We start from the raw sequence: 25,186 nt of genomic DNA, 5'->3' as shown, positions 1-25,186 counted from the left end.
AGCGGGAAGAGTCTCTCCACCTCTATCCTATCTATCCCATTCATCATCTTATATGTCTCAATGAGATCTCCCCTCATTCTTCTAATCTCTAACGTGTACACCAAGATTGGGGGAAAGGCAAATTGTGCGGAGGGTGTGGAGAGTCTGCAGAAGGATCTAGATAGGCTGGGCGAATGGGCCAGGAAATGGCAAATGGAATTTAATGTTGGCAAGTGTGAGGTGGTCCACTTTGGTAGGAAGAATGGTAGGAAGGACTATTACTTACGTGGCGAAAAACTGCAGCAGGCGACGGTGCAGAGGGACCTCGGGGTCCTTGTGCATGAGTCGCAAAAACCCAGCCTGCAGGTGCAGCAGGTGGTCAGGAAGGCGAATCGGATGCTGGCCTTCATAGCGAGGGGGATTGAATATAAGAGTAGGGAGGTCTTGCTGCAGCTGTATAGGGCATTGGTGAGGCCGCAGCTGGAGTACTGTGTGCAGTTTTGGGCGCCGCACCTGCGCAAGGATATTTTGGCCTTGGAGGGAGTGCAGAGGAGGTTTACTAGGCTGATACCGGAGTTGAGGGGGTTGAGCTATGAGGAGAGGCTGAATAAACTAGGCTTGTACTCGTTAGAGTTTAGAAGAATGAGGGGAGATCTCATTGAGACGTATAAGATGATGAATGGGATGGATAGGATAGAGGTGGAAAGACTCTTCCCGCTCAAAAAAGACAGTAGGACTAGGGGGCACAGCCTCAAGATAAAGGGGGGGCAGTTCAGAACGGAGTTGAGGAGGAACTTCTTCACTCAAAGGGTGGTGAATCTCTGGAATTCTCTGCCCGTTGAAGTGGTGGAGGCTGCCTCGCTAAATATTTTTAAGAAGCGGGTTGATGGGTTTTTGATAAGAGAGGGGATTAAGGGTTATGGGGAGAGGGCGGGAAAGTGGAACTGAGCCACGACAGATCAGCCATGATCTTATTGAATGGCGGGGCAGGCTCGAAGGGCCAGATGGCCTACTCCTGCTCCTATTTCTTATGTTCTTAGGTACAAGCCTAGTTTATTCAGCCTCTCCTCATAGCTCAACCCCCTCAACTCCGGTATCAGCCTAGTAAACTCCTCTGCACTCCCTCCAAGGCCAAAATATCCTTCTGTAAGTGCGGCAACCAAAACTGCACACAGTACTCCAGCTGCGGCCTCACCAATGCCCAATACAGCTGCAGCAAGACCTCCCTACTTTTATATTCAATCCCCCTCACTATGAAGGCCAGCATCCCATTTGCCTTCCTGACCACCTGCTGCACCTGCAGGCTGGGTTTTTGCGACTCTTGCACAAGGACCCCGAGGTCCCTCTGCACCGTCGCCTGCTGCAGTTTTTCACCACGTAAGTAATAGTCCTTCCTACCAAAGTGGACCACCTCGCACTTGCCAACATTAAATTCCATTTGCCATTTCCTGGACCATTCGCCCAGCCTATCTAGATCCTTCTGTAGACTCTCCACACCCTCCGCACAATTTGCCGTTCCACCAATCTTGGTGTCATCAGCAAATTTCGATACCCTACACTCAGTTCCCTCCTCCAGATCATCTATATAAATGGTAAATAGCTGAGGCCCCAGCACCGACCCCTGGGGCACTCCACTAGTCACCATCCGCCAATCCGAATAGCACCCATTGATCCCCACTCTCTGCCTCCTATTTGACAACCAATCCTCTAGCCACACTAACACCCTACCCCCAACTCCATGTCCCCTGACCTTCTGTAATAACGTCCTGTGAGGTATCTTGTCAAACGCCTTCTGAAAATCAAGACAGACCACATCCACCGGCTCTCCTCTATCCACCGCCCTAGACACATCCTCATAGAACTCCAGTAAATTTGTCAGACACGACTTCCCTTTAATGAAACCGTGCTGCGTCTGCTCTATCAAGCAATTCCTCTCAAGATGCCTCGCTATTTCCTCCTTGATGACGGATTCTAACATTTTACCTACAACAGATGTTAAATTAACCGGCCTATAATTCCCTGCCTTTTGCCTGCCACCCTTCTTAAACAACGGCGTAACATTAGCCGTTTTCCAATCTTCCAGCACTTCCCCGGAATCCAGCGACGTCTGGAAAATAACCACCAAGGCATCCACTACCACCTCCGCCATTTCTTTCAGAACCCTCGGATGCATTCCATCCGGTCCTGGGGACTTGTCCACAATCAGCCCCCTCCAGTCTGTCGAGCACCTCCTCTCTAGTAACAGTAATGTCATTAAGACCCTCCAGTCCTACCTCCTTTCCATCTCTAACACCCGGCAAATTATTCATGTCCTCCTCTGTGAAGACAGAAACAAAAAAGTTATTCAGGACTTCAGCCATATCCCCATCCCCTACCACTAAGTCCCCCATCTCATCCTCTAAGGGTCCAACGTTCACCCTAGCCAGCCTCTTCCTTTTCATATATTTATAAAAACTCTTGCTATCCTTTTTTATATTAAGCGCTAGCCCAGCTTCATAGTTTCTCCTACCCTTCTTTATCAACTTCTTTGTCAATCTTTGTTGATATTTAAACCTCTCCCAATCCTCTTCTCGCCCACTACTCTTAGCAACTCTAAATGCCTCCGCTTTTAACACCTTCCTTCACCTCCTTCGTTATCCATGGCTTATTACCTCTCCTCCTACTGTCCTTTCTGACCATCGGAATAAATTTCTGCTGAGCACCAAGAAAGATCTCCTTAAAGATCCTCCACTGCTTCTCAGCAGACCTACCTTCCAACGTGCTCCCCCAGTCCACATTCGCCAATTCTTCTCTCATCCTACTGTACTCCCCTCTGTTCAAACAAAGGACGTGCGTCCGGGAACCCACTTTCTCCTCTTCCATCTGCACCAGAAACTCCACCATACAACGATCACTCTCCCCAAGAGGATCCTTCACCACAAGGTCCCTAATTCTACCCGCCTCATTACATAACACCAGATCCAAGATAGCTCGTTCCCTCGTCGGCTCCAACACACACTGTTCAAGGAAACTATCCCGGCAGCATTCCAAGAACTCCTCCTCGAGCCCACTGCGTCCAACATGGGTCGACCAATCTATATGTAGATTGAAATCCCCCATAACTACGGCCGTCCCATTCCTGCACGCCACACTTATTTGCGCGTTAACAGCCCGCCCCACCTCCAGATCATTATTCGGGGGCCTATAGACGACACCCACCAGCGTCTTCCCCCCTTTGCTGTTCCTAATCTCTACCCACAACGATTCCACTTTCTGTTCCTTGGCTCCAATATCATCCCTTGCTACCACCCTGATGCTATCCTTAATCAGCAGAGCTACGCTCCCCTCTTTTCCCTCCCGCCTATCCTTCCTAAACACTTGATACCCCTGGACATTCAGCTCCCAGTCCCTGTCACCTTGCAGCCACGTCTCTGTAACGGCCACCAGATCATATCCATTTGTGCCGATCTGCGCCACCAGCTCATCCACTTTATTCTGAATGCTTCGTGCATTCAGATAAAGTGCCTTCATCCCAGCCTTCACCTGGACCCTATTTGCAAGAACGTCACCAACCATACTCACGCCCCCTACTCCCTTTATTATTGGGACATCCTTGGCCTCTTCCCTTACCTGTACCCTCTCCTTAACTTTAGACCCCGTAATGTCACCTACCCTCACACCCTCCCCCCTCCTAATTAGCCCTGTCTACAGTCCTATTTACATGATTCACCAGGACTCTGGTCCCAGCACGGTTCAGACCAACCCCATCCCACCCGAACAGGTCCCACCTACCCCAATACTGATGCCAATGCCCCATAAATTCAAACCCATTCCTCCCACACCAATCCCTGAGCCACCCATTCATTTCCTTAATCTTATCAACCTTACGCCCGTCTGCACTCGGTTCAGGCAGTAGCCCAGAGATAACCACCTTGTCGGTTCTACTTTTTAATTCCATTCCCAGCTTTTCATACTCCCTCCCCAGATCCTCAGTTCGCATTTTGCCTACGTCGTTGGCACCCACATGTACCACAACGACTGGATTCTCACTCTCCCATTCTAGGTTCCTCTGCAGCCCAGATGCGACATCCCGGACCTGAGTACCAGGCAGACAACACACCCTTCTGTGCACTCTGTCATTGTGACAAAGGACAGTGTCAATACCCTTAACCCCACTATCCCCAATTACTACTACGTTCCTTTTCACCTTCTCTTTGCCTATGTCCTGCGTCTGTATCACTGTACTGTGTGCAGTTTGCTCACCAACCTCACCTCCCTCATTCTCGTCCAGACTGGAAGCAAGAACCTCAAACCTGTTATGCAGATTGAGAGGCTGAGGCATCTGCTCCCCACCCTCCTTCCTCTGCTCCCCACCCTCCTTCCTCCGCTCAGCAGCCCCCTCTTGTTCCTGACCCTTAGAGTTAGCCAGTCTAGGGGGGGTGGATGTCACTTGCACCCCATTGACAATGGCACCCTCTCTCCCCCTGATGAGCCTCAGTGTCTGTAGCTCAGAGGCCAGCTCATCTACCTTGAGCTGGAGCTCCTCGAGCAACCTACACTTACTGCAGACATGGTCACTGGGAAGGACCCCGGGGTCCACCAGCTCCCATATCATACAGAAACAACACATCACATGCCCCTCCATTATTCACTGTAGTAGTATTGAAAATTTCAACACAAACTTACCTGGCCCTTTTTCTCCCCAGCCCTTTTGCTCCTAAGCCCTAATAGCTCACTCTGCTTCCCTCTCACTCCACTGCCCGCTGTCTACACCAGGCCTCCTTTTAAACCTGGTGCTGTTTTAAAGCCTGCTCCCCCACAACTCCCTGCTTTCCACTCCCTTAGAATTCTTAAAGGGGTAGATACAAAAAGCCCACAAAAATGCTTTTAAATGATTTAAACAGTTCTACAAGGTAAGTTTTTACTACGAAAGTGCTTTCAACTTATTTAAACAGGTTTTTAACAGGTAATTTCTTATCTGTCTCTCTGCTCCTCCACTCGTCTGCTCCAGCAAACAATAGAAGGCTTCACCGTGACAATCATGAATTACACCATTTTTCTCACCAACTCAGCACTTAGAATTTTTTTGGGAGAATCAGGTCCTGGGATTGAAATCAAAGATGAAGAATTGCTCAGGGGAAAGGTTGAAGAAGAATGTCTTGCTGAGAAACTTGGGAGGGGTGGTAGAGAATGAAGATTTTAAAGAAACAAGGGAGGTGCTCAACTGAAAAGGTGCCAGAAAATAAGCTGCCAAAAGCAGGCAGACCATTTTGTACTGGAATAAATACAGTGATTTTTAATCCTGTCCATGCTTAGAACTTGGTTCCTTCCATCTGACTTTTTTGGAGCATTGCAGCCCAAGCTGTCATTCACCACATTCAATAAAATGTCCATAAATGTATCTTGATATTAATTTCCATAGTTAATTATTTGATGAAAATATTCGTCCAAATTTAATCCAAGTTTATTCCAAAATCCCAATTTCCTTTAACTTAGTACTTCTTATTTCAACCCTCATCATGCAAAATTGTTTTCCTCCTATGCATTGCAATACTTGGACCTCTTTTCTTCTTATTTTTCACCAATAGAGTCAACAATACTAAATCATTAGCTTTGCTCTATCTTCAATATTGCTGCTCTGACTGGTTTTATTTGCTTCACCAGCTTGCTTCAAGGGCTTCCATTTTTCCACCTTGTCAAGGTTCTAAGACAATTTGCTTTTGAGTTAGGTATCTAGGAAAACTACCAAAACAGCAATTTCAATGAGGCAGATCAGAACACAGGTGGTTTCCCCCAGTCTGAAATATCAATTAGTTATATTAGTATATTTCTTACAGCAGTAAACAAGTAGGATGATAGGTTATACTGCTAGCTTGATATTGCTCTCAAAAGTGAAGTTCCTACCAGGTTTACTTGTACACATGGAGAACTCTAGTCACTAACATCTAAATAACAATTCGTTCTACCAAAGGCTGACAATTTTCTGCCAATGATAAATAGGACACAAAATAAGCCTGTGATTCTTTGGCAACATATGACAAAGTGAGCTTTAAATACTGCAATGCAAAAACAGAGTGGTACAAAGTTCCTTAACTTGTCAAACCATCTTGTCAGACTTAAATTCATCTCGGTGATTTTATTCCCAAATACATAAGTCTTTTTTTTGCAGCTTCTTTGCATCAAATCCTCAACAAACAGCACAAGACAACTGATACTGATAGGATTTTAATGTTAACTTTTATTATTTTAAAACAACTATATTGAATGTCATTGTCTTTGCATTAGAAATAAACCAAAATTTCTCTTAAGGAACACAACTTTGATAGATTATGAAAACTGTCCCATTGGATTGGTGGTGAAAGTGACCAGTAACACAAGTTATAAAATATACAGGTGATTAGACATTAGAGAACATGGTCACAGAAGAGATTCTCATGACTGTATCACATTTCTTATTTCCACTGAGTAAAAACAGCAACCAACATTTACAGAAGTGACAGCATAATAGGTGAAGGTCTTAAAATAAACCCAAAACCAGAGAAAAGATGGCGAAATATGCAGGAACCAGAGAGTGCAGTAATAAAATAGAGGTATTCCTTCCCCAACCCAAATGCTCTCCTGTCCTGTTGGGGTCAGTTCTACAATTCCTGATTTTGGGGGCCACCTCAATCAGGCCTCTTCCAAAATACACGTAGTTTTCAGCAACTGATCTGGGAGGGCGTGCAGAAGCGTTATTCATTCTCCCCGCCCTCCCCAACAAGCACTTACATTTAATTATTAAATCTCTGCTGCAATCCTAGGTAAGACTGGCTAGCTCAGCAGGTACTGGGGATGGAGCCAGGTAATTTCGCAGTATGCATGGCTAAGTTTCACTCCAGGCACTGCATTTACTAACAGTTACATCAGAATATTTAAATGAAAAATATTTTACAATGCATTTTCATCCTAGTGCCAATTACAATGATCTTAGCAGGAGATCTGCATGTACTTTGGAGCAGTGTATTAAAGTACATTTGGGAATCTAGTTTGTATATGAAATGTTTTAAAACTAACTGAATGCTCACAGAGAACATTAAAAATACAATTTTAGAATTTTGTGGAAATAGCTTAATCAAAAAGGTTTCAGTAACGTGGATGTTGAAGGAGTATTCCCTTATATTATCAAAATTATATAATGTTTGAGGAAAAGCCAGCATTTTTTTTTGAAGCCAATAACTTATCCTAAAATAATGTTCATGAACAAACTTTAAAAGCATTCTTGAACATACCTGATGGTTATTCACCTTTAAAAGCTCATTGCTGAGCCTAATCTGGCCTTACTGTCACAAACACCTCTCCATTTGGGGTTCACTTGATAGAAAGAAGAATCGCCTTGCTAACATGAAAACAGTGACAAACTCTACAGCTTTCCCAGATTAGCCAGTATGAAGTTAGAACTTTATTTTAAAGTGGTATTTAGGATTCAGGACCATTGAATCATAAGGTGTGTTTAGCTGTTGAGGACTTATCTAATGAAAGAACTAAAGAACCCAAAGCAGAGAAAATAAAATCAAGTCTAGAGATGACAGGGATGTACCTCCAGATTGTCAGAGACATCATATTAAACTCAAAACTGTTAGCACTGTGATAACCTCACATCTTCTACTCTTCCTCACATCTAGGCAAAACTTAGTAACAATAACTCAAATTAACACAATACTGTGACTAAAAACTAAACCAAACAAAATTTGCATTGCAAGAGTCAAGGTTTAGGCTTCTGTTCTAGATAAATTATTATATCCAGATTTTCACAAGCTTGCTAGCATTGGGTAATTATAATCTTGCACTATGAAATTTAAGTAGCTCAAACACAAACTCAACTTGAAAGTTACAGCATTTCTTAGTAGGTACCTTCTTCAGCAGAAAGTAGTCCATTAAATTCTTCAAAACTCGGCAAGGAAGAGCCGAGTGGGATGAATAAAAAATCTGAAGAATTACCAGGTTTCTATAATACAACATGATAAACATTCTACATGCAAAGTCTTGCTCAGAGCATACTAAGAAATTCCCATTTGATCAAGTTTTCACTAAAAAGTTGTGGAAAATGTATTCAGAAGTGAAAACCATGCTTAGAAAATCATTTGCAGAATACTGTAGTTATTCAGAAATTAAAGTGTTCTACTGTATAAACTAAAAGTTATTTTTATTTTAGCTAATTCATTACCAGGCATTTTCCCTCCATGGTGCACTCAAAATATGGTGCAATTAAACAGTCCACAAATTTAACCTATCAGTGCCAAATAATCACTGCAAACCACAAGATATTCCCAGCTCCAATGATATTAACAAATGGTAAATGCAGCATTTTGTTAAAACTTCTGCAAGTGCAAGATTTGTACAAATGTAGACTACATTCAGGCTACATCAAGTCAATTAGCTGGTATACATTAAAAAAAAATAAACCAAGTCTAGTTAAAACTTAACATTGGTCCTGCAGAGATTTCAAATTATACATAGGTGCTTGGGAATCTTTTAAATATTGTATCCTCAGATATTTACGATTTTTAGAGACAGAATTTGATAAATTTCTCCCTGAATGTTGCAAGCTGCACAGCCCATATTCAAAGACAGTTAGGTAATAGAATGTTTTGATTTAATTAACAGATAAATTGTGGTTTCACCCAAAATCAATGGTGTCTGAAAAACGGTTCTCACAGTGGTCAATCGCTGAGATGTTAAAGCTGCTTTAACTTTAATCCCAGTTTTGTAAATCTATGATGATCAAGCAATCTCAATTTAAGAAAACTCAGCCAGCAGATGGGCTTGCAAATAATTCAACCCAAAGTGTTAATCATGGGCCTTATTAATACAGCTATAACTATAATATGGCTAACACCAGGCAATATATAGGCACTTCAGATTGAAGTACAACAGTGGAAAAATAAATGGAAAATAGGTCAGTATTTACAAATGTTGTCCAAAATCATCACTGAGCTCAGAACTGCTGCTGGCTATGCTTTGACTAATCAACTGAATGTTGCACACAAAAGTTGACAGTGAATAACTCAATTCAGCCAAAGGGAAGTCTATGAAAGCTGCCAATTAATTAAACAAAAAAATGAAAAGGAAAGTCAAACTGTTTTTCTTCAACATCTTTATATTAAAAAACAATTTTGCATATTTTAGAAGGTGATAGCATTCACTCATTACTTAACCCTGTAGTTAAGATGCTGCACCACATAATCTAATCCATATTGGTCTGATTTATTTGGAGGACACCGTGAATGAAAATATGGTTTCTAACATCTCAATTTTATATTAAAAACTTACAAAAAGATGTTGCCAGTGTTAACAAAGTGTTAACTTGTGAATGCTGCTAAGGCGACTCAGTACACAAACGGTTACATTTCTTACACTGGTTCGCACTCATTTGGAAAAAGTTCACCATCAACTCTGGTCTACCTCGGGTATTATCTTTGGAGGTTTTAACAGTTGCACCCTGAAATTGTTTTCCACCTAGTTTTCAGCCCTAATTTTGTGATTAGGAATATATGCCATAGTGGTATAGATTATTCAAGTCTTATGTTTTTACAATTACTTTCAAATTCCAACCTGTAGCATTTAATTTCATTCATAAATAATGGCATAACAAAGACTAGCTCTATACTTTTCATAATAATGAGAAGCTAATAAACTATAACACAGCAACATACATGTTAAACATATTTAAGGAATATGTCAAAACATTAATCGTATCCTTCAAGATGGATTGCAATTTTTATAGCAGGAAGAATTAAAGACAAGTGAAATAATTTACAGGACAATATTATGACAAAACAGCTTTTCGTTCAAAATATATTTCATATTAGAAGCTTCAAGTATGATAACGAAAATGTGACATTGGAGAAACAAAAATGAATGTGAAGCAATACATTATGGTTGTGTTCCAGTTTAAAACTGTCTTTTTGGGGAAAAAGGAGCACAAGGGCCCACACTGACGGCTAGTCAATGACCCTGACAAAATACCCACGAAGAATATATTTTTCCGAAGGCAATTTGGCTCAACTCAAGCACAATAAATTAAATATATTTTTGTAAAGATACATTTGGTATTCAAAATTTATCTCAAGTTTTGGAATGCTTCATTAAATGCATTTTGTTGTTGCGGCAAAACATGCCACAAGTTTTTACATACTTTGCCATGTAACTGTAACGCATTAAATTTAGTACAATAATAAAATTGCAAATGTCAATTAAAAATGGATCCCTTTGCTTTTATTGCACAGATTTATTTTGTTTTAAATCTCCAAGCATGCGCCAATATCCATTTATTGCACAACATAGGAGGGCTTCAAACCTTCTCACAAGGTATATCCTCACAGTAAACTAAACAGATGATTTATCGCCAGAATCACAAGATTTCTTCCTAAATGCTGCATTAATACAGTTTGATAAACCAAATAGGGTCAGTTGCAGGAACTTAACCAGCTATCAGCATGTGCCCTGATGTACACTAGTAGAAATGCAGTATAGGAAGTAGTCTCTAGTGCCTGCAGGCAAGTTTGTGTTAAGTTCAAAGCTTGACTGATCAAAGTGCTTTTGGACTCAGTAGTACTTTTTCCTCTACTAGGGCCAAAAATTTGAACATCAACATGTATCATCTGCAAAACAAAAACAGAACTGAATAAGAATATTAGCAAGACTTTGGCATTTGCAATGCTTCCAGCTAATACATCACAACCATGACACGGAGGCAGAAATGCAAGAAGATTCTAACAAAGTTAGAAATTACTTTAATGTTAAAGATTTCAAGTAACCGATGCAAAAGACAGAACAAGTTACGATTCAAATATATTAAGGATCTATAATGATCTATTTTTCAGATTGTAAACTATATTCAAATCATTACAACTTTCACACTTAATTTTCATGCATAAAACCTTTGTTTTTACAATGTTGCAATGAAAGCAAGGATGAAAAATAATCACTTAACAAGAGATCACATCAAAATGCTCATCACGTTTATACTATTGAATTTACTGAGTAGCTTTTAACATTGTGTAAAATTCTGCACTTTACACCATTAATGTGAACCGAGTGATGGACCATCACAAGGTTATGATTTTCGATGCTTCACTTTGAGGTGCGGGGTAACATGTTTGACTACTGTTTGCCTGTTAATTCACATATACTCTAGCATTCAGGTTTACTACGAGGTACAAGATAGACAAATTGTTTTATCTTTCAGAATTTGTGCAGTAAAGTTTATTTTGTTGGTTCAAAAACCATGGAATCTTGTGACTTTATTCTATCAGCAAAGGTCTTGAATCTCAAACTTTGTCTATTTCAAACAAAATGTTATCGGTCCCTAACTGGATCTGAACAAAAATTTGGGGGTTCAGTCAAGGATCATAAGATGCAAAGTCAATTTTCCTGTATGTAAACTAAAGTCATGGGGAAATTGGTCCTTCTGAACGTCTGAAGCAAAAGTACACATTTTACCTTTTATAAATTTTGGAAATAGAACTCCATCAGAATGATTACTTTCACTGTGTATGCCAGTAGAAAGCTTGAAGAGCATATTTGAAAAAAGCGAGAGTGTATTCAAAGCACGAAGTGGATTAAAAAAGTTTAAATGGAGGGTCAGTCAGTAGGAAGTTTCCTCATGTTTGACCTGAAGCCATAAGACTTCAGTCTGGAGTTGATATTGAGGTCTCCAAGGCAACTCCCACCCAATTCTATACCCCTATGCTATTACCTCTGCTAGGTCAGCCCTGCTGGTGGGACAGGACATGCCCAGGAATGGTGATGGCAGTGTCTGGGACATTATCCAAAAGATATGATTCTGTGAATGTAATGTCAAGCTGTTGCTTGACAAATCTGCGAGACAGCGCACTCAAGTTTGGCACAAGTCCCCAGATGTTGGTGAGGACTTTGCAGGTCGATAAGGGTGGGCTAGCTTTTGTCATTTCCAGTGCCTAGCTGGGTGATCTATCCAGTTTCAGTTGTTTTTTTGTAGACTTTGTAGCAATTGGATACAACTGAGAGCATTTTAGAGTAAGACACACTACTGTGGGTCTGGTGTCACATGCAAGCCAAACCTGTTAAGGGAGGTTTCCTTCCTAAAAGGACATTAGCGAATCAGATGGGTTTTATGACAATCAACAATGGCTTCATGGTTACCATTAGATTTTTTATTCCAGATTTTTTATTGAATCCTGCCATGATGGGATTCAAACCCGGGTCCTGAAGCTTTACCTCGATTATCTGGATTTACTAGTCCGAACAGTTGACCATCTTCCCTCGTGGCTGAGGATACCCTTAAGAATCCAGTATTAGAGACCAGTGGATTCAGCATATACCAAAATGCCAGGGCAAAAATAATTGCCATAATAGAGAGTGAATAGAAAATTTATAATCACTGAGCTACTGAGGAACCATTCAATTAGCTGAAGTTTAGTTTGGGGGATTTCTTTGTCACTTGGGAAAGCTATTCTCTTTGTTAGAAAATAGTTTCTACCAGGCAGAGAGAAACAAAAGCACTCAGCAGGCAACAGTTTAGCGTGCAGCTTCAGCAGATAAATGGATTGGAATCAGTGGGTTGGAAAAGGATCCACTAAAGTTGAAGTCTTAAAGCTACAAAAGTATTAGGGTGTTTGCTGACTAAGCTAAAATCTCTGAACATGAATCAAGAAACCAGGTCATGAAACCAAGAAGAGAAATCCCCAGAAGTCATTGGATCCACGAGAAAAACAGATAAACACGCGTTGAAGTTATTTATCATGTCATGCCTTGATTGATGGAATGTGAAGCATCAATCTTTACTGTACAATAAACCCTGCTAGTTTGCATTCTAAATTAATTATTGTCCTTTTTGCCAACATGGTTATTCCCCAACAATAATTTTTCTTCTCTGGGGCAAGTCCAAATTTCTACATACCATTCATTCATTTCCCCATGCTGTCATGGCAATACACCTTCTGTAACGCCTTTATTAACATTTTGTGGATGATTGCCTTAAATAGACCTGGCTGAGGAGTACTGGCATCATTTCCCTTAATGAGGCCATCTTGCCTGGCTATATCTTCCATCACTTGTCAACTGAAGATTGTTGAACTAGTTGAGTGCCACTTGCCGGCAGATCACACCTTGGCCTGACTTCATCACCTGTGGCACTTTCTTCCCTTGATTGTCTCACTTATTCCACCCCTCACTCAGACCCTATCCAAGAATAAAAATATTCTCAATACCATTTCCTGTGATCTTACTCATTTTACCATAGCTATAATAGGTGAGACCATTTGCGATGACTTTTTGGGTGATGTGGTCAAGTGGGTGGCCACAGAGAGCAGTGAACCCAAGAGAGGAGACCATGATGAGCTGAGATGGGGGTTGAAGTAACGGAGGATAAGAAGTCTTTTAGTGCAGAGACTGAGGAAAGCAACAAAGATATCTCAACAAGAACATTTTTATTGTTTCTGGGTAGGTGGTAGCAAGTAATGATTCTGAATCTGCATCCCATTTCAGCATCACAACCCTACCTTTCACCGCATCAGTCCTGGAAAAAAATTTCTCTAATTCACTTACAACTGCATTTTAAACATCCCAACTGACAAGTCCTTGGTCTTCTGTTCGTCAAAACATTTCCACAAATATTGATTGACTCAATCCCATTGTCTTCTCCAATGTGATACCCTAGTCTTTAATAAAACCAATACTCTCCTTCATCTTGGCTATTATCCCTGGTATTGTTCTTATATCCACTCTCAAGTCCAGTATACAGACTTGAGAATTTAGCAGACAACTGGTTTAGCTATTCATGGCCAGATCAGGCTTGCAGCACCACAAAGCACTAACGGGTCCTCCTTTTAATTGCATAAAACTGTTCACTATTCCAGGTTCATCTGATAATGCAAAGATAACTCTACTGCAAATCTTCTCTCCCCCTAACCTCTCACTTCAGGAGCTCCTGAACTTCTCCTGTTATTAAGATAGAGACCACCATTAGCTGCCTCTGCCACAATCCTCCTTTCCACTCATCCACCAGGCCGTACTTCTTCTAAAAAGTAATTCTGCACTAATCTTGAACTCTTATCCTTCGAATTTCTCTTCCATCTCCCTTCTTGCTTTCTGAGCTCATGAGACCCACCTCCTGTTCACTCAACCCTATTCCCACTAAACTAACTGCACGACTTGCCTTCCTGATCTCCATGTTATCCAAAATTGTTAATGGAGAGCTGGTGCAGACACAATGGACCAAATGGCCTCCTCTTGCGCCCTAACAATTCTGATTTCTATCATATTTAATCTCACGATGAGTTTCTAGCCATATATTTACACCATCACTAAGACTAACTATTTCCATCTATGTAACTTTATTCACCTCAGCTCAATTGTTGCTGAAATCCTCATTCCATGCTTTATCAGTAGACTTAACTATTTTAATGTATCCCTGGCAGGTCTCCCACATTATAATCTCTATAAACTTGTCATCCAAACTCTGCCCGTAGTTTAATGTGCATCAAGTCCCATTCACCTAGCTCAGACTTATATTGCTCCTGGTCAAGCAACAGCTGGATTCTAAAATTCGCATCCTTGCTATATCAGTCCACTATTAGTGGTCATGCCATTAGTTGAATCTTTCCACCTCTCTTAACATACTCCCTTGATTAAGCTTTTGGTCATTTAACCTATTTAGATAGCTTGGCATCATATATAATTTGAAATGCTCCTGTAAAGCATCTTGCAATGTGTTATTGCATCAAAGGTAACACACAAATATAAATAGTTGTTTTTGAAGGATCAGGTAAGAGACCTGGAGGGTTGAAAGAGGGAGCCTTGTTTTTTTTATTTAACAAGTACAGCTAAGATTCAGAACTCTACAGCATGGGAGAATATAATCTATATCACTAAGGTGGCAAAAATCTTCCCCTTTCCTACAAACATCCATCTCAGGTTTCTCCCTGCCCGAGGCATGAAATTAGCTTCTCCTTTCATTAAGTTCCTTACCTGCCTATATTTTCTATCATTTGCTTCACAAAATCATTGAGGTGGCAGCATGGTGCCCATCACAAAATCAATCCCTGGCCTGACACCTACTTCCCTGTCTCCTCCACCCTTACAATAAGTGCAAGGAGCTCATGGACTTTGTCACAATGATCACCATTGGATCAACTACCTCTGAAGTTTCCCTCCCTTTCATCAGCAGCCAGACCAATTTCCTATAAAAGTTCTCCCATGTCATTGCCTTGAATTTGCATCTTGTTATAAATTCAATGTCTGTGTTAACATTCACTGTCTATGGTGATTGTAACATTTAAGGGACAGCATGTTCCAATGCTGTTACAGTTGATCTTGCCTAGTAACCAGGGTGGGACTTACTGCGAGTGTGTTGAGTTAAGGGTCAGTGAAGTGCATTACAAGGTTCAGTCAATTTTAATCAGTCAGTTAGTGAGGAGCAGGTGAAAAAGGCAGCATTTAGCTCCGTAAAGCTATAGTGCTGGAGCTTGGAGAAACTCAGGAGCACCGTGCCTGCCATTAGATCCTGCAGTGAAGTCTAAAAATCCTTAAAAAGAGAGACTGAGTTTTAAAGAGTGAACTCAGCGAACAATTTTTCTTCAGTCAGTTCGAGGTACTGGTGAGAAGTCCAAACAGAATCTTCAAAGGTGATGATTGGAAACCCTCGCGAGAAAGACACAGCTTCAGTGAGATTGGTTAATGTCGGGATGAGTTCTTGAGAAATCAGAGAACCCAGTCTTGTTGCATCTGTCATTCACTCTGTAGTGAGCTATGTTTGTCCACAATTTGACACAATGTGGAGATGCTGGCATTGGACTGGGGTAGTCAGAAAGAAGTCTCACAACGCCAGGTTAAAGTCCAACAGGTTTATTTGGTAGCACGAGTTTTTGGAGCGCTGCCCCTTCATCAGAGGACAACTTTCATCACCTTCTTCCCCACTCACCTGATGAAGGGGTAGTGCTCTGAAAGCTTGTGCTACCAAATAAACCTGTTGGATTTTAACCTGGTGTTGTGAGACTTCGTAGTTTGACACTTAATTCATACATACCTTATGTAATTCTGAATGTTTGGGTATTATAAAGTTACATTTGTTCAATTCCTGTGGAATCTTGTGGCTTTATTCCAAAAGCAGATGCCTTTAATCTCAACCTTTCCCCTTAAATGAAACATAATTAAGCCCCTAACTGAACTCTTCCCACGTCCCAGATCTGATGAAGGATTGTAAAAATCTAGTTTCTCTCCTTTCTCCCCTCATGTCCCATCTGAGCTCATCTTGCCTACAAGACACACCTCCAGTTTCCTCACTCTTATTTCCACTAAATTGCTGACAACTCAACTTTCCTTCCTAATCAATATCGTTACGATTCTCTCTCTTCAGGTGCTTCCCTCTTTTCTTTAAATTTGCTGTTGGCACTACGCACCTAAAAAATTCTAACTTGATTGATTATAAAACAACATCCCAAGACTGTGACAAAGACAAACTACCCCTCCCCACCATTCGCAAAGAGTCTGCAGCCTTTGACATGACAGACCATGCCATCTTCTTCCAATGTCTCTCTACCATTGCCACCTGGGTGGGACTACACTCACCTGGTTCTGTTATCTTAATTGCAGCCAGAGTATCTCTTTCTGCTCCTCCACTATTACTGCAAATCCCCAAAGATCTATTCTTTACCTCTTCCTAGGTCTCATCTACATGCTGCCTCTCAGTATCATCCAAAAGTGCAGTACTAATTTTCATCTATATGCAGACAATACTCACCTTATCATTTCCCTCCACCATTCCAATGTTGCTAAATCATCAGACTGCTTATCTGACATCTAATATTGGATGAACAAAAATAAGCTCCAAATATTGGAAAGACTGAAGTTATCGCCTTCGGTCCCAGCTCCAAATTCCAATCGCTACCTACTGATTCCATGTCTCTCCCTTCTGAACAGATTAATAACAATCTTGGTGTCATATTTGACAGATGAATTCCCAACCACGCATCCACATAAGAAAGCATATTTCTACTTCCATAACATTGCGTGTATTTGCCCTGCCACCAGGTTATCTGCTGCTGAAACGCTTCTTCATGCCTTTATTACCACTAATTCTGATTACTTTGACACAATCCTGACCGGTCTTGCAAATTTCACTGCCTGTAACCTTACTTGGGCTGAGGCCCGTTCACCTATCATCTCGGTGCTTGCTGACTTACATTGGTCCCCAATCAAGCAACATTTTGATTTTAAAACTTTCGTCCTCATTCTCAAATCCCTCCATAGCCTTACCCTTTCATATTGTTGTGATCACCTCCAATCTCATATCGGCACTCATCAATTCTGGCTTCAAAATTGTGAATGTTCAATTGTTTCACCACTGGTGGCTGAGCCTTCATCAGCTGCTTAGGCCCCAAGTCCTGAATTTCCCTCCATACACTTCTGATTATCTCTCTCTCTATTCCTTTCAGATGCTAATTAAAACCTCTTGCGGCAAACTTTCGGCTACTTTCCTTCTTATCACATTGTGTTGTTTGACACTGAACTGTGGTTTAAAATGCTCCTGTGAAACATCTCAGGGCATACCATTACTATATAAAGATAAGTTGTATTTATAATTTTAAAGAAAACTAGATCACTCCTCAACTTGAAATTAAAGTTTATGTCTTATATTTTAACTTATCTCTTAAGCTCTGGGAGCATTGTGGTGAATGTGCATTGAACCCACTCCAAATTAAATATTTACTATTAAATAATCTCAGGTTTAGTATACAAACCTGAACACAATATTCTGCACAGGAAATGAAAGCCCTTATGGCTCTGCAAGTCTATTCTCTTTTAGACTTAATAATCAGTTTTAAAAGTTAGCTTTGTAACCCATTATGTCATCCAATGCAATCATGTGTAAACACAAAATTGTGAAACTATAAAAGTATTAATTCAAAACTAGTATTTCAGCTACTTCTTCTTAGTCATTTGTTAGTACAAAACTTGAGTATTATTGAAAAAAGACTGTTTTGAAGCTTTTTATTTGCACCCACCACAAGAATACCAATGTCTGAGGAAACAACAACTTTATCTTGTATGAAGAGATAGTACTGATTGGCTTGTAAGTGGACTTGAGGCATTGCCATGGAGAATGTACCATTTAATGGTGACTGACAGTTAACTACTAAGCATTGTTTGAAAATTTAAGCCTGACAGCTTGACTGATTGGTTTATCCCTCAGGGCAAAACCTTGACCAATGAATGGCCATTGCTTATTATGTTTCACTGAAACTGGTGCAATGTGTGTACATATTTTGTCAGGAAAGAACAGGGCCCTGTGTATTAATACATGAAACTTCCCAGTACACACAAATGTGACACACTGCAAACCTGACTGACAATTTTAAATTGGTCAGCATATTTGTATCAAATCAAACATCCCTGCTGCTGTTTGCAACAGTTAAGGTACAAACCATTCCCAATCATCCATGCTTCCAAAATTTAAAGCAGTGCCCAACATTAAATGCGATTCTGCAATTGGGCAACATTTGCTAAATAATCCTCAGCGTGTTAGAAAAATTATGCTGACAACCAAGTTAAGATTGTCAATCCATTTGCTGGTTCATTCCTCAGGGCAATGTCAACCACTCCCCCCCGCCACCCCCCCAATTTAACTTTTCCAAACAATGCTTGGCAAGTGTCAGTTACCATTAACTGGTCATTCACATGGCAGCACTTTTACCAATCAGTACTCTCATCTCATACCGTATGTTGTTTGCTCTGGCATTGGTATTTTTGCATTTGTCCTGATGAGTGCAAGTCAAGAAACTTTGAGAAAATCTCTTTTCTAGCAATACTCAAATTAATCTAACCATCATTTGTATTTAATAGAGCCGAATAGTGAAAAAAACAGAAAAACACACCATTTAACATTAATTGAACACTGCAGCATGCTTCAAATAGCTGTACCTACCATGATACCACCATTTTGTTTTCTTTGGATTTTTATTACATGTCCTTACATAAAATGAATTATCAGGAGGCCGCCTCTGTAATAAAGCAGATAGCATTAGTGTTAATCATATTCAATCAGCCACTTTACATATCAGAATGTACCACTAAGGATCTGCAACTGCTTTGTCCTACACATACTATCAGAGTCATATGGCACAGAAGGAGACCATTTAGCCCATTGAGTCCACACCACTTTTAACTGAATGATCACTTCCATCCCAATCCCCCCTCTCTGCCTCCACAACCCTGCATATACATTTTCTACAAGTGTCCAATTTCCTTTTGAAATAATTCTTCAATGTCTAATTAGATTTCTTACTGCATGTTTTCCAGACTGTGTGGAGGTGACACATTATGCTGAAGCACAGCCAGTAAAGCTGGTTTTGTCTATGGTACAGGTCCAGGCCAAGGACAACCATTTTCATATCATCCCTGCTTCCACTACCCTCATGGGCAGCAAGTTCAAGGCCACTACCACTCACTGCATAAAAAAAAATCTTCTTCACATTCCACTTGAATCTCTTGTCAAAAACGTTATTCATGTGGCCCATCAGCTATTGGGAACAGATTTTTCTTGCCTAACTTTTTAAACCCTGCCATAATTTTATACTCCCTTTGCAAAGCTCCCCTCAATAGTCTTTGCTCCAAGATAAAATTCTCCAACCAAACTTGTAGTTAAGATCACACATCCCTAGGACCATTCTGGCAAATCTCCTCTGCACCCTTTTGAGAATCCTCCCAACCCTCCAAAAGTATGGTGACCGGAGGTATGAATGTTCTAGTTGTGGCCTAACCAGGACTTTATAAAGGTTCAGCATAACTTCCTTGCCTTTGTATTCAATACTTCTATTTATGGAACCAAAGATCTCGTTTGTCTTGCTAATCGCATTCTCAGTATATCCTGTCACCTTCAACAGGCCAAGTATACAAATCTGCTAGATCCTCTGTCCCTGCACACAATTTAAAACCATTAAATCTACAATTGCCCCTCCCTATCCTTGTTACCAAAATGAATCACTAATCATCTCACACGGTTGTGCTATTTGCATCAATCACTTACCTGCCCATTCTGCTAGCATAACTATGCCCAGCTGCAGCTGATTAGTATTATTCTCATCATTTTCCACTCCACCAAGTTTGGTAGGATTGGCAGATTTGAAGTTTAACTCTGCATTCCAATATCCAAATCATTAATATACAGCAGAAAAGCAGCAGCAGCAGTCCTACTACTGATCCTGGGAGCACATCATTGTCTACCATCCTCCCATCTCAAAAATAACATTTCACTAAACTCGCTGTTTTTTATTCGTCAACCCTTTTCTTCAAATCTAAGTCGACTCAGGTCTTTATGCCATGAGGCTCAATTTTGTATTTTGTCAAACATTTCCTTAAAATCAATCCAGGCACCGCCCACTGCAGTCCCTTTATTAACCTTCCCTGTTACTGCATCAGAAAGTCAATAAAGTTGGTCAAAGATTATCTCACTTTTACAAATACCTGTTAGCTATCCTTAAATAACCTCTCAATGTGTCTGTTGATTTTTCCCTGATAATAGGTCTGGGGAACAATTTTTCACAATGGCTTTGCAAATTATTCCACTGGCTTTGTCACACAGGTACTGAGGTTCAATCTCCTGTCTAAGTTAGCTGCTGTTGGCCAGAGTTAGTTTAGCATATTATTACTTGAAGGCGGAAAAAAGCCATAAAGATGCGTACCCGGCATAAAAATAGCTGTCTGGCACATAAGGGGTTAAAAGGCATTAAACCTGCACTGACTTCCAACACAGACACTGACTTTCAAACAGAGACAACTACTTAAAATTTGAACCACAGGACAGACAGTTAATTGAATTAAAACAGGGAACAGACGCTTCAGGAAGCCAGGCACCTTAAAAGAGATAAAGATAGTGCTGGGACAATGGGGTCTGATAGGGAGATTAAGAACAGGAATGCGGTGAAGGATCCTCTTGGGGAGAGTGATCATTGTATGGAGGAGTTTCTGGTGCAGATGGAGGAGGAGAAAGTGGGTTCCCGGACGTGCGTCCTTTGTTTGAACAGAGGGGAGTACGATAGGATGAGAGAAGAATTGGCAAATGTGGACTGGGGGAGCATGTTGGAAGGTAGGTCTGCTGAGGAGCAGTGGAGGATCTTTAAGGAGATCTTTCTTGGTGCTCAGCAGAAATTTATTCCGATGGTCAAAAAGGACAGTAGGAGGAGAGGTAATAAGCCGTGGATAACGAAGGAGGTGAAGGAAAGTGTTAAATTAAAAGCGGAGGCGTTTAGAGTAGCTAAGAGTAATGGGCGAGAAGAGGATTGGGAGGGGTTTAAATGTCAACAAAGATTGACAAAGAAGTTGATAAAGAAGGGTAGGAGAAACAATGAAGCTGGGCTAGCGCTTAATATAAAAAAGGATAGCAAGAGTTTTTATAAATATATAAAAAGGAAGAGGCTGGCTAGGGTGAACGTTGGTCCCTTAGAGGATGAGAAGGGGGACTTAGTGGTAGGGGATGGGGATATGGCTGAGGTCTTGAATAACTTTTTTGTTTCTGTCTTCACGGAGGAGGATGTGAATAATTTGCCGGGTGTTAGAGATGGAAAGGTGGTAAGACTGGAGGATCTCAATGACATTACTGTTACTAGAGAGGCAGTGCTCGACAGACTGGAGGGACTGATTGTGGACAAGGCCCCAGGACCGGATGGAATGCACCCGAGGGTTCTGAAAGAAATGGCAGAGGTGATAGTGGATGTCTTGGTGGTTATTTTCCAGACGTTGCTGGATTCCAGGGAAGTGCCGGAAGATTGGAAAACGGCTAATGTTACGCCGTTGTTTAAGAAGGGTGGCAGGCAAAAGGCAGGGAATTATAGGCCGGTTAATTTAACATCTGTTGTAGGTAAAATGTTAGAATCCGTCATCAAGGAGGAAATAGCGAGGCATCTTGAGAGGAATTGCTTGATAGAGCAGACGCAGCACGGTTTCATTAAAGGGAAGTCGTGTCTGACAAATTTACTGGAGTTCTATGAGGATGTGTCTAGGGCGGTGGATAGAGCAGAGCCGGTGGATGTGGTCTTTCTTGATTTTCAGAAGGCGTTTGACAAGGTACCTCACAGGAGGTTATTGCAGAAGGTCAGGGGACATGGAGTTGGGGGTAGGGTGTTAGTGTGGCTAGAGGATTGGTTGTCAAATAGGAGGCAGAGAGTGGGGGTCAATGAGTGCTATTCGGATTGGCGGATGGTGACTAGTGGAGTGCCCCAGGGGTCGGTGCTGGGGCCTCAGCTATTTACCATTTATATAGATGATCTGGAGGAGGGAACCGAGTGTAGGGTGTCGAAATTTGCTGATGACACCAAGATTGGTAGAACGGCAAATTGTGCGGAGGGTGTGGAGAGTCTACAGAAGGATCTAGATAGGCTGGGTGAATGGGCCAGGAAATGGCAAATGGAATTTAATGTTGGCAAGTGTGAGGTGGTCCACTTTGGTAGGAATATGGTAGGAAGGATTATTACTTACGTGGCGAAAAACTGCAGCAGGCGACGGTGCAGAGGGACCTCAGGGTCCTTGCGCACGAGTCGCAAAAACCCAGCTTGCAGGTGGTCAGGAAGGTGAATGGGATGCTGGCCTTCATAGCGAGGGGGATTGAATATAAAAGTAGGGAGGTCTTGCTGTGGCTGTATAGGGCATTGGTGAGGCCGCAGCTGGAGTACTGTGTGCAGTTTTGGTCGCCGTACTTACGCAAGGATATTTTGGCCTTGGAGGGAGTGCAGAGGAGGTTTACTAGGCTGATGCCAGAGTTGAGGGGGTTGAGCTATGAGGAGAGGCCGAATAAATTAGGCTTGTACTCGTTAGAGTTTAGAAGAATGAGGGGAGATCTCATTGAGACATATAAGATGATGAATGGGATGGATAGGATAGAGGTGGAGAGACTCTTCCCGCTCAGAAAGGATAGTAGGACTAGGGGGCACAGCCTCAAGATAAAGGGGGGGGGGGGCGGTTTAGAACGGAGTTGAGGAGGAACTTCTTCACTCAAAGGGTGGTGAATCTCTGGAACTCTCTGCCCGTTGAGGTGGTGGAGGCTACCTCGCTAAATATTTTTAAGACGCGGGTTGATGGGTTTTTGATAAGAGAGGGGATTAACAGTTATGGGGAGAGGGCAGGAATGTGGAACTGAGCCACGACAGATCAGCCATGATCTTATTGAATGGCGGGGCAGGCTCGAAGGGCTAGATGGCCTACTCCTGCTCCTATTTCTTATGTTCTTATAAACACAAAGGAACCACTTACTACAAGAATAAAAGAAAATTAAGTCATTGATAAAGAGGAAATGTACCCATTCATGGAACAATGTGATATTGAAACGATCATGGCTGTACCTGTCCATAATAATGAGCAAAGAAATGTTGTACCCATTTGGCTATAACAATGTGATAATAGTGTCCGGTCTATCTGTTGTGTAAAGGGTATAAAGATGGACCACTTCTATTGTTTCATCGAGAGAAGGTAGCTGCCCAGTAAAGCGGAGTGCTGGTGCCTTTTCTCCACAAAGCTTCATTAAATAAAACTGTAATGTTGTTCCTCCAGTCTGACTCCAAAGTGGTAATTTTCCCACAACATTACTGGTCTCAGTATATGTGGGCATATGATAGACGTTGGAAGTGGGGACAGTTATGAATCAGCATCATGCATCAGAGACTTCTATTGGAAGTATGCATAACAGGTAAGACAGAATTAGCTTGTCAAACACATTTGGTTAAACAGTCCACTGATATAAATATCCATCAGTGAGCAAACCCAGAAGCACCCCAAAGTAAATGGGTTTTATCAATAATATAAACACTAGAAAAGCCATTAATCCCAGTAGATATGATGCATTATATATTGACCCAAAAGCAACTAAGATGTGATAAGAAAAACTGGAAAAATGTGATAAGAAAAACTGGAAAACTGTGATAAAAAAAAGACATGTTTTAAGATAAAAGAAAATCAATGTTTGAATGCATTAATGTTTTAATGTGTGAAATTTTAATTTTCATGATTTTTGCAAGCAAGACCCATCATTCAAGTTCTCGACTTTGTGTATCTAGATATAAGTGACAGGTAAACACTTTTCACAGCCCTGCACTGCTTTTATGTCTGAAACGGTATAACTATTTTTAAAAAATATATTGATTTGAATTTGCTGCTGGTTCACAGAGAATAAAGGGAAACAAAAGTAGTGGATACCATTGTCTTTCTTGAGGTAAGAAATGTGGTTGATTGATGGGTGTTATTTATATGGAGTTGAAGGAGGCATTTAATTAGGCTCTACACAAGATCCTTAAAAATTACAGCACATGGAAATGGAGACAACCTCCGGATGTGGCTAAGAAATTGCAAGGTAGAAAACATAATAGGGATAAAAGGCTACGCACTCAAACACAGAGGATATATTAGCAAAGTCCACCAGGGATCTATACTGGAGTCTTAGTTTTTCACTATAACTATAAATGACTTATTTAGAAGAGTATAGAACCATCAATCCAAGTTTGCTAATGACACCAAGTTAGGAGGCACAATGGAAGCATAATGTTGCAATTAGGCATTACAGATTACATGAAAAAGGACAAAACTGTGGCACAGAGGGATAGGTAATTGGTTTATCCAAGCAGCTCAAAATGGCTGTGAATAGGCTCCAATTTATAAAATATTCTTCCCATTCGAAGTTCAAACAGTTTTGGAACTCACTCACTTGTTGCTTTTACTCCATTTAAAATTGTAAATCTTGGCAATATCTCTCAAGTCAAAGAAAAACTAAAACTGGACTGATGTAAAATTTGTTGCTGATTCACCGCAAGCTAGTTTTGTACTGCTTCTATTGACCAACTCTCCATGGAGTTTGGAAGTGTGTTCTGATCCCAACTGATGTTACTACTATATAACATCAGGTCTCAGAATGGAACATTGATTCAATTGACGGTATATTTTAGTTTTTGTTTAAACATGAATGAACAGTCACAAGTCTGCCAATTAACTTTTACCAAAAGAATAAAACATTCATTAAACATGAAAAAGACTGACTATAATACTCCTTCACCCCAATTATGCCTCGACAGATGTATACAAATTTTTAAGAATGACATGTTATAAAATATATTATACATATATATATTTTCTGATCTCATTAAGAACATAGTCCATGTAAATCAATAGGCCAACTTTGGTCAGAGATACCACATTCTAAAACCAAGAAGTGCCACTCAATAGAATATAT

General features: G+C 40.9%; 1 protein-coding gene across 2 annotated transcripts in view; it reads right to left on the bottom strand.

Moving 5' to 3' along the window:
- Window positions 1-6,178: 6,178 nt before the first annotated feature.
- Window positions 6,179-25,186, bottom strand: part of ube2wb (ubiquitin conjugating enzyme E2 Wb) — a 71,176-nt gene continuing 52,168 nt past the window's right edge. For both annotated transcript variants that reach the window (XR_013887716.1, XM_080194074.1), the window contains exons 5-6: window positions 18,902-18,977; window positions 6,179-10,598 (exon numbers count right to left, since the gene is read on the bottom strand). Coding sequence is in view for 1 of the 2 variants with exons in the window: in XM_080194074.1 (XP_080050200.1) it covers window positions 10,585-10,598; window positions 18,902-18,977 (90 nt within the window). In the remaining variant the exon portion in view is untranslated. The remainder of the gene's footprint in view (window positions 10,599-18,901; window positions 18,978-25,186) is intronic.

This window comes from Carcharhinus amblyrhynchos, chromosome 8 (genome assembly GCF_965287045.1).
Source record: "Carcharhinus amblyrhynchos chromosome 8, sCarAmb.v2.hapA, whole genome shotgun sequence".
NCBI lineage: Eukaryota > Metazoa > Chordata > Chondrichthyes > Carcharhiniformes > Carcharhinidae > Carcharhinus > Carcharhinus amblyrhynchos.
The sequence above is the reverse complement of the archived record's forward strand: the minus strand, read 5'-3'. Positions and strand labels throughout refer to the sequence as shown.